Source organism: Odocoileus virginianus, chromosome 16 (assembly GCF_023699985.2).
Source record: "Odocoileus virginianus isolate 20LAN1187 ecotype Illinois chromosome 16, Ovbor_1.2, whole genome shotgun sequence".
Lineage (NCBI taxonomy): Eukaryota > Metazoa > Chordata > Mammalia > Artiodactyla > Cervidae > Odocoileus > Odocoileus virginianus.
This window is the reverse complement of record NC_069689.1, coordinates 43,316,169-43,332,765: the sequence shown is the minus strand read 5'-3', so window position 1 is coordinate 43,332,765 and position 16,597 is coordinate 43,316,169. Positions and strand designations below refer to the sequence as shown.

At 39.4% G+C, this 16,597-nt stretch overlaps 1 protein-coding gene across 5 annotated transcripts in view; it reads left to right on the top strand.

Moving 5' to 3' along the window:
- The window catches only part of ASB7 (ankyrin repeat and SOCS box containing 7), a 52,388-nt gene that overhangs the window by 8,560 nt on the left and 27,231 nt on the right, over positions 1-16,597 (top strand). For all 5 annotated transcript variants that reach the window (XM_020897239.2, XM_020897209.2, XM_020897218.2 and 2 more), the window contains one exon: positions 1,627-1,889. In XM_020897239.2, the coding sequence (XP_020752898.1) occupies positions 1,679-1,889 (211 nt within the window). In that variant the 5' untranslated portion in view covers positions 1,627-1,678. The remainder of the gene's footprint in view (positions 1-1,626; positions 1,890-16,597) is intronic.

Sequence of the window (16,597 nt, the reverse complement as noted above, 5' to 3'; positions counted from 1 at the left end):
CCTTATGATGCTAAAAATAAGCAAAAACTTAGCCCAGAAGGATTCTTGGTTTTAAAATTTCTAAGGCAAGAGACTTAATTTTAATGTCAGTTGAAAAATTAAGTGGAAAGATAAGGGGAAGTCATGTTTCTTAAGAAAACAAATTGTCAGAAAATTTCTCATTTTCCAGTTTTTTTGAGGAAACAGTTCTTTGTAGCAGTGGTCTGATATTTTTTAAATTACTTTACTTTGTAAAGATACTTAGGAGTTTGTATCAATAATAACCATTTTCTGTGTATAAACAAGGTAGGATATTTGATTACACCACTGAGCTAAGTTATGACCTAAGTTACCTTAAGCTGACCTTTGCACCATCTATAGGGATAAGTGTTCCAAGGTAAATTATTATTGGTAACAAGATTGTCCCAAGATGTCTAACCTACATATGAGATCAGAATGTCTTTAAGGGACTTTCACATAATTTTTTTTTTTTAGAAGTGGAAGCTACTCATTAGGAGGTGAGTCTAATCTAGTCCTTAAAGTTAGCCCAGGTGGAATGGCTTCTTAAAATTGTGTTTTAAGTTTCTGTGTGTATTTAAAAACTTAGAAATACACTAAAAAAAGTTTTTGTATATACACATGTAAAATGTAACTTTTCATCAATTCAATTTGAACTTTTCCTATTTGCATGAAGGAAATCTCGTTTTATACTGAGTTTGAGTACACACCTCTTTTGACCTATTAGAAAGTGTAGGAATTCAATATACTACTTTTACTTTTTTCATGTGGTTAATCAACAGATTGTTTAGACTTCTTTTCTTTTAAAATATTTTTTATGATGTTGCTAGTTTGCATATTTGTAGAATAAAACTTCTGGAAAATGGAAATTAGAAAAGTGCCAAAGAAATTTCACAGAAAAGGAGGAGTAGTAAATCATGTTTCCTAAAGTGGAAAGGATAGGTAGAGAAACAGAAATGAAAGGAATGTAAATATAATCTGCACATTTTTTTTTCTCGAATTTGCTTAACCCCACCTACTTCCCTTCCCCTCCCCCCAGCTTTCCACTCTTTGGGGCTAAAAATAAAATATTATTGAAATATTTTGGGAGACCAGCCTAAAGGTCTTTGCCTTTTTTTAAATGTTAAACTGCTTCTCATAGTTGAAGGTCTTTAGTCTTCCTAGTCTATGAATTGTCCATTTGATACTCAGTATTTACTGATTGATGTGTGATAGATTTCTTGAATAGTTTATAACTTAAATTTTCCATGTGATTTAGGTAAATGTGAAATCCTAAAACAAGTGCTCCTTTGCTTCCTCTGTTGTATCCATCTTCAGCTGCCCAGCATCACCTTCTCTTTTATGTTGTATTCATTGATATTTGCTTTGAATTTACAAAAGGCTGTAAGAGGAAATTTCCTGTTTCAGCATTTTAGGACTTTATGCCTTGCTTTCTTTTTGAAATCTTTAATAATCTTAGGGAAATTACTGAAAGTTCTGGTCAAAACAGATACATGTTAATTTGTTATAGTATAAATTGTCATCACTAAGGCTTACATGAGTTAGCAATGGAAAATTCTGGGATATTTAATGAACACACTGTCAGGTGTCAAGTATTCTAAATTTTATGTATTGTGCCTACCCTTCAAGGCTGATCCCTGTGACCTAATGAATCCTTTGTAAAAAAGTGGACTCAGCTAGGATGTTACACCACCATTGTCGGAGGAACCCTGAACTCCAGGAAGAGTTGCAGATTCAAGCTGCAGTGGCTGCCGGGGATGTTCACACAGTGCGGAAGATGTTAGAGCAAGGCTACTCTCCAAATGGCCGGGATGCCAATGGCTGGACCTTGCTTCATTTCTCTGCAGCAAGAGGAAAGGAAAGATGTGTTCGAGTATTTCTAGAGCATGGAGGTGAGTTTACTAGGAGCAAACCTTGTTTCCCCAAGGAGAAGCAAATGAAATTCTGTTTAGTTTAAAGTAATGTGTGCATGTGTATATAATTTCTAATGTTTCTTTTTTCTAATACTCGACTTCTCTCCTTTGTAAAGATGTTATAATTATGCTGAGTTTTGTTTAAAACCAGATTGTCTAAAAAATTGGTTTGTTGAATGTGCCTTTTTTCCCCTTGTAACTCTAGTTTCTATATAGCCAGATTTCCCCAGATTATTACAACTAAAAGCAACCCTTCTTCAGGTTGTCCCCTTGCTTTGTTTCAGAAGCAGAAGTGGCTGTGGTCCCAACAACTAAAAATTGCTCAAGTTCCCCCTGTTGAGAATTGCTCAAGCAGACAGAGATACCATAGGCCCCTATAAATACCATGGCCTTCATGATACCCTATCTTTTGAATTTATCTCTTCTAAAAGCATTTTTAGATGCTTTTATTACTGTTTTTAGCTCTTGCCTTTTCTAGAATTGCACATAGTTTCTAGGTATCCTACAAGAGTATCTGAGGTCTAATTTTATATATAGTTGGAAGCTACATTTGCCATTTTATGTTTTTGCTTTGAAAAACTGTCCATTCCCATAATTAATAGTAACTAATAATTGTCTTAAACTTACTTTTTTCCCAATTAGATTTCCACTTAATTTATTTTCCTAAAGTGTACAAGATGAACACTTATACAAGATGAACAACTGTATTTTTTTGTACTCATACTATTTTGTAAATTATGATGTAAAGCAGCTTAGTTGGAACTCAGGATTCATTATGTACTACTCTAGGGCCTGGATTGCTTATTAACAATCATTTAGTTCCATTTTTATGATGTACTTTGACTAGTCAAACTTGGAAGCTATTTTGAAGTACGGAAAATGTTAGAAGTTGCACAGCTGTCATTAGGGTCTTGTGAATTTTGTGAAGATAGGAATATGAAGGCTGTGAGCGTGGACTAACTGCAGGCCACTGCTAAACTGAGACTAGGAATCATCACTTGTCTGAGTGGCCCTGAAATAAGAATTATGTCCCCGAAATAGCTGGCAGTTGACGGGACCCCGCCATTCGCTGGCCTGGGCCTCCTTTGTGGCTGTCTTCCGCTCCTCCTTGTGGCCCTTGTTCATGCCTCATTTTACCTTGAAACTTGAAATCCTCAGTGCGGAAGGCCATGAAGGAGTACTGTATGAGGAATGTCAGAAGAAAGATCTGGAAAAACTAAGAAGTGGGTATAGAATCAGAATAGTTAAAATTCTGATACTGCTTAGTAAAATGAAGGAACCGAACTCAGATTTTTAAATTCTACCTAGTTGTGTTACTTTCTGCATCTGCCAGCCTTGCTTTTAAAAAACTAATTAAAAAAGAAAGGTCAATTACTCATCTTTCACCACAACCAACTTTGAAACATTTCCATTACCCTGAAAAGAAGTCTTGTCCCCAAAAAGAAGTCTTGTACCTATCCCATAGTAATACATACAGGTTTATGTGTGTGTGTTTAGTCACTCAGTTACATCCAACTCATTGTGACCCCATGGACTATAGCCTGCCAGGCTCCTCAGTCCATGGAATTCTTCAGGCAATACTGGAGTGGGTTACCATTTCCTCCTCCAGGGATCTTCCTGGCCTAGGGATCAAGCCCACATCTCTTACTTCTCCTGCATTGGCAGCAGATTCTTTACCACTGTGCCACCTGTGAAGCACATGTAGGTTTAGTTTAGTCTGTTCTTTTCAACTGCTGCTAAGTTGCTTCAGCCGTGTCCAACTCTGTGCTACCCCTTAGACGGCAGCCCACCAGGCTCCCCTGTCTCTGGGTTTCTCCAGGCAAGAACACTGGAGTGGGTTGCCATTTCCTTCTCCATTTCAACTGCTAGGTAGTGTTTATTAGTATGGATATACTATCATTTGTTTAAATCATCCTTTTTTATTTTTTGAGAGAGGCTGAAAGTTTCTCAGTAGGACATTTTATTTGTTGAGAAAGTAACACATGATCCATATACATGATTAACATCTAAAGGAAAGGTGTAATGAACAGACTGTTGAGAGGGAAACGTCTGCCTTTCAGTGCGGATCTCCTCCTCTCCTTCCCAGAAGCACTCTTACTGAATTCTTTTGTGTCCCTGAAGAGAGAGTCTGTGCATCTATGTGTGCATATTTTTCCACCTGCACCTCCTCGCCTGCTTCCCTTTTGTTAATCGTTGGTTCTGCATCTTGATTTTTTCGTAAAACAGTTTCACTAAGTGATAGTTCCCTTGTCACTGATTCCTTTGTATGGATGTAATTTCTTTAAACTTACTCCCTTTTGTTGGACATTCTAATTTTTCATTTTCTTCTTCTAGGAACACTATTACAGAGAATGTCCTTGACTAATCTTTTTACATGTGAGTTTATCTCTTGGATAATTCCTAGAAGTGCAATCAAAGGATCATTAGTTTTTTTTTTTTTAATGGGTATTGACAAATTGTCCTCCAAAGAAGGTTGCTAATGGCTCTGTCCCTAGCAGGTGTGAGAGGGCCCGGGCCCCTGCCTTTGCCAGGAGTATATCACTTAGTGGTTTGCTCTTCTGTGTGACTTGCTTGCTTCCCCTGCCCCCCGCAAAAGCGACATGAGGAACAAAGCCTTGCAGGACTGGGCTGCTTGTGCATCTTTTTCTGATTGCTTGTAGGAGTTGTTTGTATATTCTCTGCTGTTAGTTGTATGTTGCAACAGTCTTCTCCCAGTTGGTAGCTTTTTCACTTTCTTGTTTTGCTTGTTTTTATTGGGTAGAAGTTTACATTTTAAGTAAATTGTGTTTTCTTTTGGCTTATGAGTTGTGCTTTCTGTGTCTTGTACATCATACCACAGGGTCAAATTTTTTTCTAAAAAGTTTCATGATGTTTAGGACCTTAATCTATCCTGAATTGGTTTTGGTGTATCACACAGTTACAATTTCATAGATAAAGGAAGCCTACATCATCCCTTCTTTCTCATGCCAGCATTTATGGTTCCATTAATTCTATTGTCAGGATGTCCCTAGGTGAGTATAGTATTGTTGTAAATTATTGTTCTCTAAGAAGCTTTAATATCTGGGAGAGCAGATCTCGGCTCTCTGTTCTTTAGGGTTGTCTTGGCTAATGCTTGTTGTTGGTGTCTCAGCTGCTACATTGTATTTGACTCTCTGCTGCCCCATGGACTACAGCCTGCCAGGCTCCTCTGTCCATGGGATTTCCCAGGCAAGAATATGGGAGTGGGTTTTCATTTCCTCCTGCAGGGGATCTTCCCAACCCAGGGATTGAATCCGCATTTCCTGCATTAGCAGGCAGATTCTTTACCACTGAGCCACCTGGGAAGCCCTGGCTAATCTTATCACTTTGATTTCCATATAAAATTTTAAAACAACAGAATTACATATTTTGCAGAAATCCCTCACTTATTCTTGTATAGCACGTTTTACTTCTTCCTTTTTCATGTTTCCTTAGTAGAATAAGAACTTGATGGAGTAGTTTTTAATAGCACATTATGTGTCAATTTGGGAACATAAATAGGAGTGGAGCCCTTCTCCTGCTCTCCGCTTGCCTTGGCCCTGTGTGCTGTTAGACACGCTCTGTATTTTGTCTTGGCCTGGCTTCTGATCTCCAGACCAATACTGCCTGTTCAGCGTCTCCTCACTCGTGGCTCATAGCACAGCATGAGCTGCTGCTTGACCGTGTTCTTTTGTAGTAAATGGCACCAAAGCCATGCCAGAAACCTAGAAACTGTCCTTCTAAATAGTTGTCAGATCATTTCACTCCCTTTCATTGGAGGCACTGTCCTATCTCTGGGTATGGAGACCTTATTCCTCACCAGAACTCTTAAATGTCTCTTTCATCCCTGCTTCCAGTCAGCACCCTCCTGGCCAGTCTCCCAATGGAGTGATCTCTTAAAAATGACAGTTAAAGTATGTCTTCTTAAAATCCACCAATGGCTTCCCCCTTCTCTCGGGGCAGTTCAGTTCAGTCGCTCAGTCGTGTCCGACTCTTTGCGACCCTGTGAACTGGCGTGCTGCGATTCATGGGGTTGCAGAGTCGGACACGACTGAGCAACTGAACTGAACTGAACTGAAGCGCAGCACGCCAGGCCTCCCTGTCCATCACCAGCTTCCAGAGCTTACTCAAACCCATGTCCATCGAGTCGGTGATGCCATCCAGCCATCTCATCCTCTGTCATCCCCTTCTCCTGCCCCCAATCCCTCCCAGCATCAGGGTCTTTTCCAGTGAGTCAACTCTTCACATGAGGTGGCCAAAGTATTGGAGTTCAGCTTCAGCATCAGTCCTTCCAATGAACACCCAGGGCTGATCTCCTTTAGGATGAACTGGTTGGATCTCCTTGCGGTCCAAGGGACTCTCATTGAGAGTCTTCTCCAACACCATAGTTCAAAATCATCAATTTTTTGGCGCTCAGCTTTCTTCACTGTCCAACTCTCACATCCGTACATGACCACTGGAAAAACCATAGCCTTGACTAGATGGACCTTTGTTGGCAAAGTAATGTCTCTGATTTTTAATATGCTATCTAGGTTGGTCATAACTTTCCTTCCAAGGAGTAAGCGTCTTTTAATTTCATGGTTGCAATCGCGATATGCAGTGATTCTGGAGCCAAAAAAATAGTCTGACACTGTTTCCACTGTCTCCCCATCTATTTCCCATGAAGTGATGGGTCCAGATGCCATGATCTTAGTTTTCTGAATGTTGAGCTTTAAGCCAACTTTTTGACTCTCCTCTTTCACTTTCATCAAGAGGCTTTTTAGTTCCTCTTCACTTTCTGCCATAAGGGTGGTATCATCTGCATATCTGAGGTTATTGATATTTCTCCTGGCAATCCTTATTCCAGCTTGAGCTTCTTCCAGCCCAGCGTTTCTCATGATGTACTCAGCATATAAGTTAAATAAGCAGGGTGACAATATACAGCCTTGATGTACTCCTTTTCTTATCTGGAACCAGTCTGTTATTCCATGTCCAATTCTAACTGTTGCTTCCTGACCAGTACTGAGTCCCTAATGTCACCTCGTGGCCCTGCAGCATCTGCTCATCTGCAGTGTCTCCCAGTTTGTCTCTGAGCCGCCCCCTTCCCCTGGCCCATCCTGCTTCACTCACCTCTCCCCACGCTTCTCAGGGAGGCCTTCCCTCACCATCCAGACTTGGTCACATCTGTCTGTGATACGGTACTGTTAGGCTCTGTACCTTTGTATTATAGCTCCTGTCACAAACAATGAAATAATAATTTATTTTATTAATTAATATAATAATAAAATAATAAATTCTTTTTGTAGTATTCTGTTTAGGTCTCTTCTAGTTTGAGGCTTTGTGAGGACAGAACCCATATCGATATTGTTGTCAGTGGGAGAGAGAAGCAGCAAGCACCAGTTACCTAAGATAATTGTTCCCCACCTTTACAGAGACAGGGCTGATCCTTTATTATTATTATCATTAAAAAATATTGATTGAAATGGGCCAGTCTTCTGGTAGGATTAGAAAAGTACCTGAATTCTTCATACCTGCTCTTTTCCTTAAACCACAGTTTCTTTAAGAGCTTTTAAACTTCCAGTTAAGTTGACCCCATCCTGTTAATAAGCTTATTTTGTGGTGGACATTAAGGTGAAATGAAGTCAAAAATTCAAACATGGGGCAGGGAGAAATGCACAGAAACAGGGGCTCGCTTTCCTCTCTCTCTCCTTCCTCCCCCACCTCTGCACACAGAGAGAGAATCCACACAGGTAGAGGAGGAGGAGGCAGCCAGTTGGCCACTTGTTCAGGTATTGTTCAGCAGGTATTTATTGAGTGCCTGACATATGCTAGGCTCTGGTCGGACCTTGAGATGTGGACCTAATCATTATGTTCCACTTCTGACACTCCACAGTCTACTGGGGGGATGGATTTATAGTCAACATTTGTTGAACATTTAGCATCAGCCTGATTCTTCACAGCTGTTCATGAGGTTAAGTAAGCGAGCGCTGAGAAAACTCAGCCACAGGATGGTGAGTAATTTGCTCACTGTCAGTTCCCCTCGTAAGCTGATTCTGTGTGACCCATGAGAAGACAATCCAGTCCCGAGAGACTGAGCTGAGCACGGTCTATAAGCCACTGCCCACTGTTGTTGGGGTGGCGGTGGCAGGAGGGGCAGGGAGGGCCTGCTGCAGAAAGCGTGCCTTGGTTGCGGTCATGAAAGGTGAGGCCATGTAGGGTGCTGGAAGGGTGGAGCTGTGGCGTTATTCCAAACACAGAGGACACTGATGAAGGCTTGAAGGAAAAAGGGAGCATGTTTGGTTTTAGGAACTGAAATTCAGCGTGATTGGAGCATATCCAGTCATTTATTTTGGGGACAGTGGTGAGCCGTGTGACAGAGAGGAGTGGGAGAAGCAGATGTGTGCCATGGAAAAGCTCACTGGTTGTAGCATTGTGAACTCAGTGAAAGGGCCCAAGACTTCAGGCATTCCTCCCTGATCAGGACTGCAGCCTCATCTCCCTGAACCCCACATGCGTTTCCTGAGCACCTGCTTTGTGCCAGGCCCTGTTCAGAGGGCTGGGACTACAGTAACAAAATAAAGTCCCTACTGTCATGACACTTATGTTTCAGTAACTGACAGTATACGATATCAGATCATGAAGAGAAAAGAAGCAGAGAAGGAATAAAGAGGTACAGACTGCTGTTTTAAATTAGGTATTCATGGAAGGTCTCTAACGTGACATGTTAGCTGAGGCCTGAAAGAAATGAAGACCAAACCCTGTAGGTATCTGGGAGAAAAGTGATACATGAAAACTCTAGGTTGGGAACATCTTAGCACTTTCAAGAAGAAGCCAGGAAGATGGTGGCTGCAGCAGAATGATGGGAGAGGGTCCCAAACAGGGCTCATGAGAGTCAGTGACATGTTCTGTAGCTCCTAGACCTTTAACTTTGCTCTGAGTGAGAAGGGAGGGGTGCCATTGACTACTTCTTAACTGAGGAATGATATGAACTTCCTGAAAGACTCACTGTGGCTGATCTGAGAGAGATTGTAGACCAGCAGGGAAAAAATCAGAAAACCTGTCCGACACTTTGAAATAGTTCAGGAGAGAGATAGCCGTGGCTTGGGCTACGTGATAGCAGTGAATGTATTGAGAAGTGGTCAGATTCTGGATATATTTTGAAAATGGAGACAACACGATGTGATGATAGATTGACTGTGAGGTGAGAGGGAAAGAAACCCAGAATAACTAAGGTTTGGGGGCTGAGGGTTAGGAAGAAAAGAGTTGTCGTTGACTGAATGAGCAGGAGAAAGTTAGCCAAAGCAGTTGGTAGGGGGGCCGGGGGGCAGACATAGACGTTTAAGTTAAACCTTTCTCCAGAAAATTTTAACCTCAGGTACATTAAAGGATTGGATCTGGTAGGCAGATCTGTACACCTGCACAGTGAAACTACCCGTGAGTGATCACGCAGATCTGTCAAAACTCAAGAGCTCAGAAGTTACCCCTCTGTGCTGTGGTGACAGTGATGTGGCCGCAGAAGGCAGCCTGGCTGGGGAGCAGCTGTGTGACGTGTGCTTGCTGCTACTGCGGGAGAAAGCCAGTCTCAGAGAAAACGGGCAAGTTTGTATGAACTAATACTGTCTGTATTCCAAGAGGGGGAAAAGGTAATATGAGGCTGTCTTTAGTTTAATCTAAAGGTGCTATCTGTAGCATGTGTAGCAGCAGGCGTACCTCAGATACTGAGGGTTCAATTCCAGACCATCACAGTGAAACAAATGTTGCGGTAGGGGGAGTCACTGGAATTTTTTGGTTTCCCAGTGCATATAAAAGTTATGTTTGTACTGTAGTGTATTCTGGGACCTGTCCAAAGAAACAATGTACATACTTGAGTTAAAAAATGCTTCATTGCTAAAAAAATTGCTAGCCGTCATCTGAGCCTTCAGTGAGTTATTATCTTTTTGCCAGTAGAGGGTCTCGCCTCATGTTGACGGCTACTGACTCATCAAGGTGGAGGCTGCTGAAGGCTGGAGTGGCTGTGGCAATTTCTTAAAATATGAAAAACTGAAGTTTGACCATCAATTAACTCTTCCTTTCACAAATTACTTCCCTATATAGCCTGCAGTGTGTTTGGTAGCATTTTATTCACGGCAGAACGGCTTTCAAAATCGGGGTTAATTCTGTCAAACTCTATTGCTGTTTTATCAACTAAGTTTATGTAATATTCTGAATTCTTTGTTGTGATTTCAACAACCTCCATAGCATCGTCACTTGAGATTCCATCTTAAGAAATCACTTTCATTACTTGTCCATGAGAGGCAATTCCTCATCTGTTGAAATTTCATCATGAGATTGCAGTGATTCAGTCACTCAGGTCTTGAGGCTCCACTTCTAATTCTAGTTTTCTTGCTAAGTAATCTGCAGTTCCTTCCTGCATTGGTCTTGACCCTCTCAGCATCATCTATGAGAGTTGGAATCAACTTCTTTCAAACTCTTAATGTTGATATTTTGTCCCCTTCCTCTGAGTTGTGAATGTTCTAAATGGCATCTAGAATGGTGAATTCTTTCTAAAAAATTTTCAATTTACTTTTCCCACATCCATCAGAGGAATCACTATGGCATCTGTAGCCTTAGGAAATGTATTTCTTCAGTAATCAAATTTCATAGTTGAAATTATGCCTTAACCCATCAACTGCAGAATGGATATTGTGTTAGGCATGAAAACAGCATTAATCTTACTTATATCTCTAGTATAGCTCTTGGATGACTAGTTGCATTGTCAATGAGCAGTAATATTTGAAAGGAATCTTTATTTCTGAGCAGCAGTTCTTGACTTTGGGCTTCATACATTTAGTAAACTGTGTTATACACAGATGTACTGTCATCCAGGCTTTGTTGTTCCATTTATACATAGGCAATGTAGTTTGATACAATTCTTAAGTGCCCTCAGATTTTGGAATGGTAAAAGAGCACTGGCTTCAACTTAAAGTCACCAGCTGCATTAACAAGAGTCAGCCTGTCCTTTGATGCTTTGAAGCCAGGCTTTGACTTTTCTAACTATGAAAGTCCTAGGTAGCCTCTTACTCCAATAACATTGAATCACTGTTGTTTAGTGTGGCCATCTTTATTAATTATCTTCTAGAGAATTTGCATGTGCTGCTTCATCTTACATTGTGATGTTATGGAGATGGCCTCTTTCCTGGAACCTCATGAATCAACCTCTGCTAGCTTCAGACCTTTTTTTCTTTTTTTGAAGTTTCCTCACCTCTTGCAGCCTTCATGTAACTGAAGTGAGTTAGGGCCTTCTCAAATTAGGCTTTGGCTAAATTAGGGCATGTTGTGGCTGTTTGATCTTCTGTTTGGCCCCTCAGACTTTCTCCATATCATAAAAAAGGCTGCTCCACATTTTTATTATTCCTGTGTTCATTGGAGTAGCACTTTTAATTTCCTTCAAGAATGTTTCCTTTGCATTCACATCTTAGCTAACTGTTTTGCACAAGAAGCTAGCTTTTGGCGTGTCTCAGTTTTCAACATCTTCCTCAACTAAGCTTAATCATTTCTAGCTTTTGATTTAAAGTGAGAGACATGTGACTCTTCATTTTCAACAGTTAAAGGCCTGATCATTTATGTCCCAGGAGATAGGGAGGCCTGAGAAGAGAGAGAGAGACTGGGGAATGGTTGGTTGGTGGAGCAGTCAGGACACATACAACATTCATTAAGTTGACTGTCTTATTATGGGTGTGTTTTGGGGCAACCCTAAATAATTGAAATAGTCACATCTAAGATAACTGACCACCATAACAAATACAATAATGATGAAACAGTTTGAAATATTTTAAGAATTATCCTAATATTATACAGGGAGATAAAGTGAGCAAATACTGTTGGAAAATGGCACTGATTGACTTGCTATAGGTGATGTTGCCAACTTACAATTTTTTAAAAACGTAGTCAGTATCTCTGAAGTGCAGTAAAGTGTAGTGCAGTAAAATATATGCCTGTATTTACCAGTTAAGTTAAAAACATCAGTTCTGCAGTCACATTATCCCTATTTAAAGTGCTCAGTAGCCACACGTGACTAGTAGAACATAAAACATTGGCCTGTGCATATAAGTAAGTGATATTTTGCTGCTTTACTTTCAAACATCATGCTTCAAAATGATGAACACTTAGGGTTTTATAAAGTCCAAAAATATCAGTGTTTCCAAACACACATGTGATGCATATGATAGTATCTTTGTCCAAATCCTGGTGGTCTTTCTGATGAGGTTAGTGTGCTGTTTGAGTCATGGGAAAGAATGTTTACCATAGGAGTGCAAATTTTAAGAAACCCAGTATTGTATTCATTTCCCCATTTTGAATCTTTCAAAAAATTCTAATACTACGTTGAACATTTCAAGAGTGTAACATTAAGAGACCCTATATTAGCTGGTGTGTTTATTTATCTTCAGATTCAGTGTTTATGCAGACAGACCTGGAGGGCAGTCAGCTGAAGCTCGAGAAGTTAATTTCATAAAGCAGATCCCCAGAGTAAACTGAGAACAGTGTCTCAGGTCTCCTCTTGGTACAGTAGGTAAAATCCTCTTGGTGAAACATAAGACAATAAATGGGAGATAGGGAATTGGTCAAAGAAATTCATAGGGAATTGGTCAAAGAAATTCATAACATGATCGTGAGAAATTATTTTTAGTTTTTCAAAAATGAAAGATTTTACAAATGGTAATCCCGAATGTGATGAAATGGGGACATTGATGGTAGACATTTATGAAAGCATTTGTGGAAAGAAGTTTAGTAGTTTGTGTTAGATCCTGAGAAATGGGAGATCTTTTTGCCAGTAAATCTACTTTTATTTATTTATTCCAAGGAAGCAGCTTAAATGCAGGAAATAATTAGACTATGATTACAGTTGTGTGTGTGTGTGTATATATATATATATTTAAAATATATAAAAGGAAAGCTGAAAGCAGTCTGCCATCACTGTGGACAGCAGTTATTGGGGAATGCTGTTTTTGCTTTGCTGCTTTTCTAAATTTTCAGTTTTCATTAGCAAAAAAGTAATGTTTCTTGGGGAAATCCTGTTTGGGAACATTACACCACCTGACTTTCTAGTTCTTTGTTCTGTGGTGAATTATTAGTCAAGTTTTAAGGACTTGTTTAGATTTTTTTGGCCCATCACTGTTGCTTTTTTTTCCTATAATGACACTTATGGCACGTTGCATAGCTGTTTTTAGACCTTGAAGCAATGTCTGTTCCTGTGCCACTTAGCTTTGCATTTGGTACTTTTAAAACGTTTAAGAAGGGTAATCACATAAATAGCAAATTAAGGTGTAATGCTTATACATATATTCTGTCAAATTCTGAGTTTCCCACTTTTAGGAATTTATAACGTCCAAAACTATTTGAGCTTTTAAACACAGATGGGAAGCATATAATAACCTCTGTAAATATTCTGGTAATGTTTTTGACCAAATTAGTGTATATATTTTAATCCTTAGAGCAACCAGTTTAAAAAAAAACCAAAAGACAATGCAAAGAAGCATGGCTAGAACATCAGTGGAGAAATTAAAATGGAATGCTAAAAACTGTTCTGATAGTATTTAAAAAAAGGTAGTAAAGGAAAGAAGAGAGACTAGGAGACAAATGGAAAACAAATAACAAAATGGTAAATTAAATCAATTATATCAGTAATTACATTAAACATTAATGGACAAAACACTCTGATGAAAATCTAGAAATTATCAGAAAGGTAAGTAGACAAAACTCAATTATATGCTGCTTACAAAGATATACTTTAAATACAAAGGTACAGGTAGGTTGAAAGTAGGTAGATGGATGGGATATGTCATGGAAATATACCATGCAAATGGCAAGCATGTGAAAGCCTGAGAGGCTACGTTAGTGGCATATGAAATAGATTCCAAGACATAGACTACTCTCAGAACTAAACAGAGACATTTCATAGTGACAAATGGGGCACTTCACTATGAGGAATAACACTCATAAAATGTGCAGGCACCCGAAAAGGGAACTTCAAAATACGTGAGGCAAAAAATTGACAATGAAAGGGAGAAATGGACAATTTCACAATCTTGAATATTCTAACATTTCTCAGCAATTGATAGAGCAACTAGCTTTAAAATATCAATATCTAGAGAAAGTCTTAAAAACATTATCAAACACATTGACATATTATTTTTGAAAATAGCATCCAGCAGCTTCAGAATATACATTCTTTTTGTGTGCATGTTATGGACACTAGGATAAACCATATGCTGGCAATAAAGTAAGTGTCAGTAAAGGTTAAAAGTAAAAGTTTAAAAGTAGAAGTTTAAGGGTATATTCCCTAACTGCAATGAAATTCTATTAGAAATCAACAACAATAACATATCTAGGACAGCCTCAGGCGTTTGGAAATCAAATTTTGAGCTGAATGATAGTGAAAGCACAGCATATCAGAATTTATGGGATATACTAAAGCAGTGCTTAGAGAGGAATTTATAGCTTTAGATGTTTGAATAGGAAAGACAAACCATCTTAAATCAGTTATTTTTTAACTTTAACTTGAGAAAGAGGAAATTGAGCCCAGAGTGGCTGTTCCCATTTACTCTGTCTGCTCTCCAGCAAGCTCCGTGTCACAGTATCATGAGAGCTGGAATCCTGCGGTAGAAGGGACTAACCTGATTTTGGAGCCCATGGAAATGCCCCATGCCTGGACTGCCGTTGAAAATAACCCTGGTCTTGATCTAGGTGGTGAATAAGCTGCAAAGGCCAGCAGCACAGCTACTTGACTGAGGCTCTAATACCAGTTGGGGCAAGCAAAAGAGCCGACTCACATTTAACAGGAGACCTGACAAATGAGATAGCCATATGGGCTTTGATAAGCTGCTATGTATTCCCAGGAATTTGGAAGGCTGCTTCATGCTAAGAAAGACCAGAGAGAACCCCAGTTATCTACTCATCTCTCTTTGAACTTGAAGCCAGAAAATGAAAGCTGTGACATATTTGTAAATTGTCTGATTATTAAATGTGTGTATCAACCTACACAGACCTCCTTGACAAAGAATGGAAACCTTACTGGTTCAAATCGCTTAAGCACGATCTCTAACCAGTTACTGGTCAAACATAAGTTATTTCTAGGAGCAGCCCCTAGAAGCCATGCTTTGATAATAACAACTGAGCAGAGATACTCTGTATACTCTTAAGGAAGACAAACTGTAGAATTAGTTTAAGCAATTCACTAAAACTAATAGTGACAGCAGCCAATCTAGAAGAGGTAAGGATCAAAATCCAAGGATGCTGTGATATAGTCTAAGATGTTCAATTTTCAGTAAAATCAAAAGACTTGCTAAGAAACTGGAATGTATTGCTCATACATAGGAAATGAAACTAGCTAATACAGAGTGTCTGTGAAGAGGCAGATGCTACATTTAGCAAAATTTCAGAATAGCTATTATAAAGGTGTTCAAACAACTAAGGAAACCATGTTCAAAGAATGAAATGTCAACATGTGACAGTGACTCATCAAATAGAGATGATCAATAAAGAAATTGAAGCCCCAATATTGTGGCCACCTGATGTGCAGAGCTGACGCATTAGAAAAGACCCTGATGCTGGGAGGGATTGAGGGCAGGAGGAGAAGGGACGACAGAGGACGAGATGGTTGGATGGCATCACCGACTCAATGGACATGGGTTTGAGTAAACTCCAGGAGATGGTGATGGACAGGGAGGCCTGGCGTGCTGCAGTCCATGGGGTTGTAAAGAGTCAGACACGACTGAGTGACTGAACAACAGCAACTATATATATATATATATATATATATATATATGGGAGTGTGTGTGTATATATATAAAATATACATAATTATATATATATATATATAAAAATTTTAGAATTGAAAGTATAATAACAAATGAATTCATTAGAGTGATTAACAGAGATTTGAACTGGCCAAAGAAGGAAATGGTGACTTTGAAAATTGATCAATAAACATTATCCAGTCTGAGGAACATACATAAAAAAGAATTTTGAAAAATAATGACAATAAGATATTTAAGACAGCTTATGGTCAAAATAGTTTATGTTTGACCAGTAACTGGTCAGAGGTTGTGCTTAAGCAGTTTGAGGCAGTAAGACTTTTACTTTGCCAATGAGGTCTGTGTATTAGGTTGAGACACGTTCAATAATCAGATAATTTACCAGTATGCCCCAACTTTCATTTTCTGGCCTCATGTTTAACCAGAGATGAGTAGATAACTGGGGTCCTCTCTGGTCTTTCTTAAGCATGCATCAGCCTTCCAAATTTCCAGGAATATGTGTCAGCTTATCAAAGCCCATATAGCTGTCTGATTTGCCAGGTCTCCTGTTATATGTGAGGTGGTTCTCTTGCTTGCTGTAAGCAGTGTCAGAGCCTCACTCAGGGGCCCCACAAACCTGTGGAACATTATTAAGCATACCAACATATGCAAAGAAAGAAGTCCTTTGAGCTGAAAGAAAAGTACCATATGTAATCCAAATTCACAGGACAAGTAAAAATCACTGGTAAAGGTAACTGTGCATGTAAAAAAACAGTATATTTGTTCCTATTGCTATTATTACTTCCCAGTTTTAAGGTGTTGGCAAGACTGTTCTCATCTGTAGGCTTAACTGGGAAAGAACTTGCTTCAAAGCTCACTCAGGTTGTCATCAGGATAATTCCCTTGGGTGTATAGGGCTGAGGGCCTTCGCTGATGGTT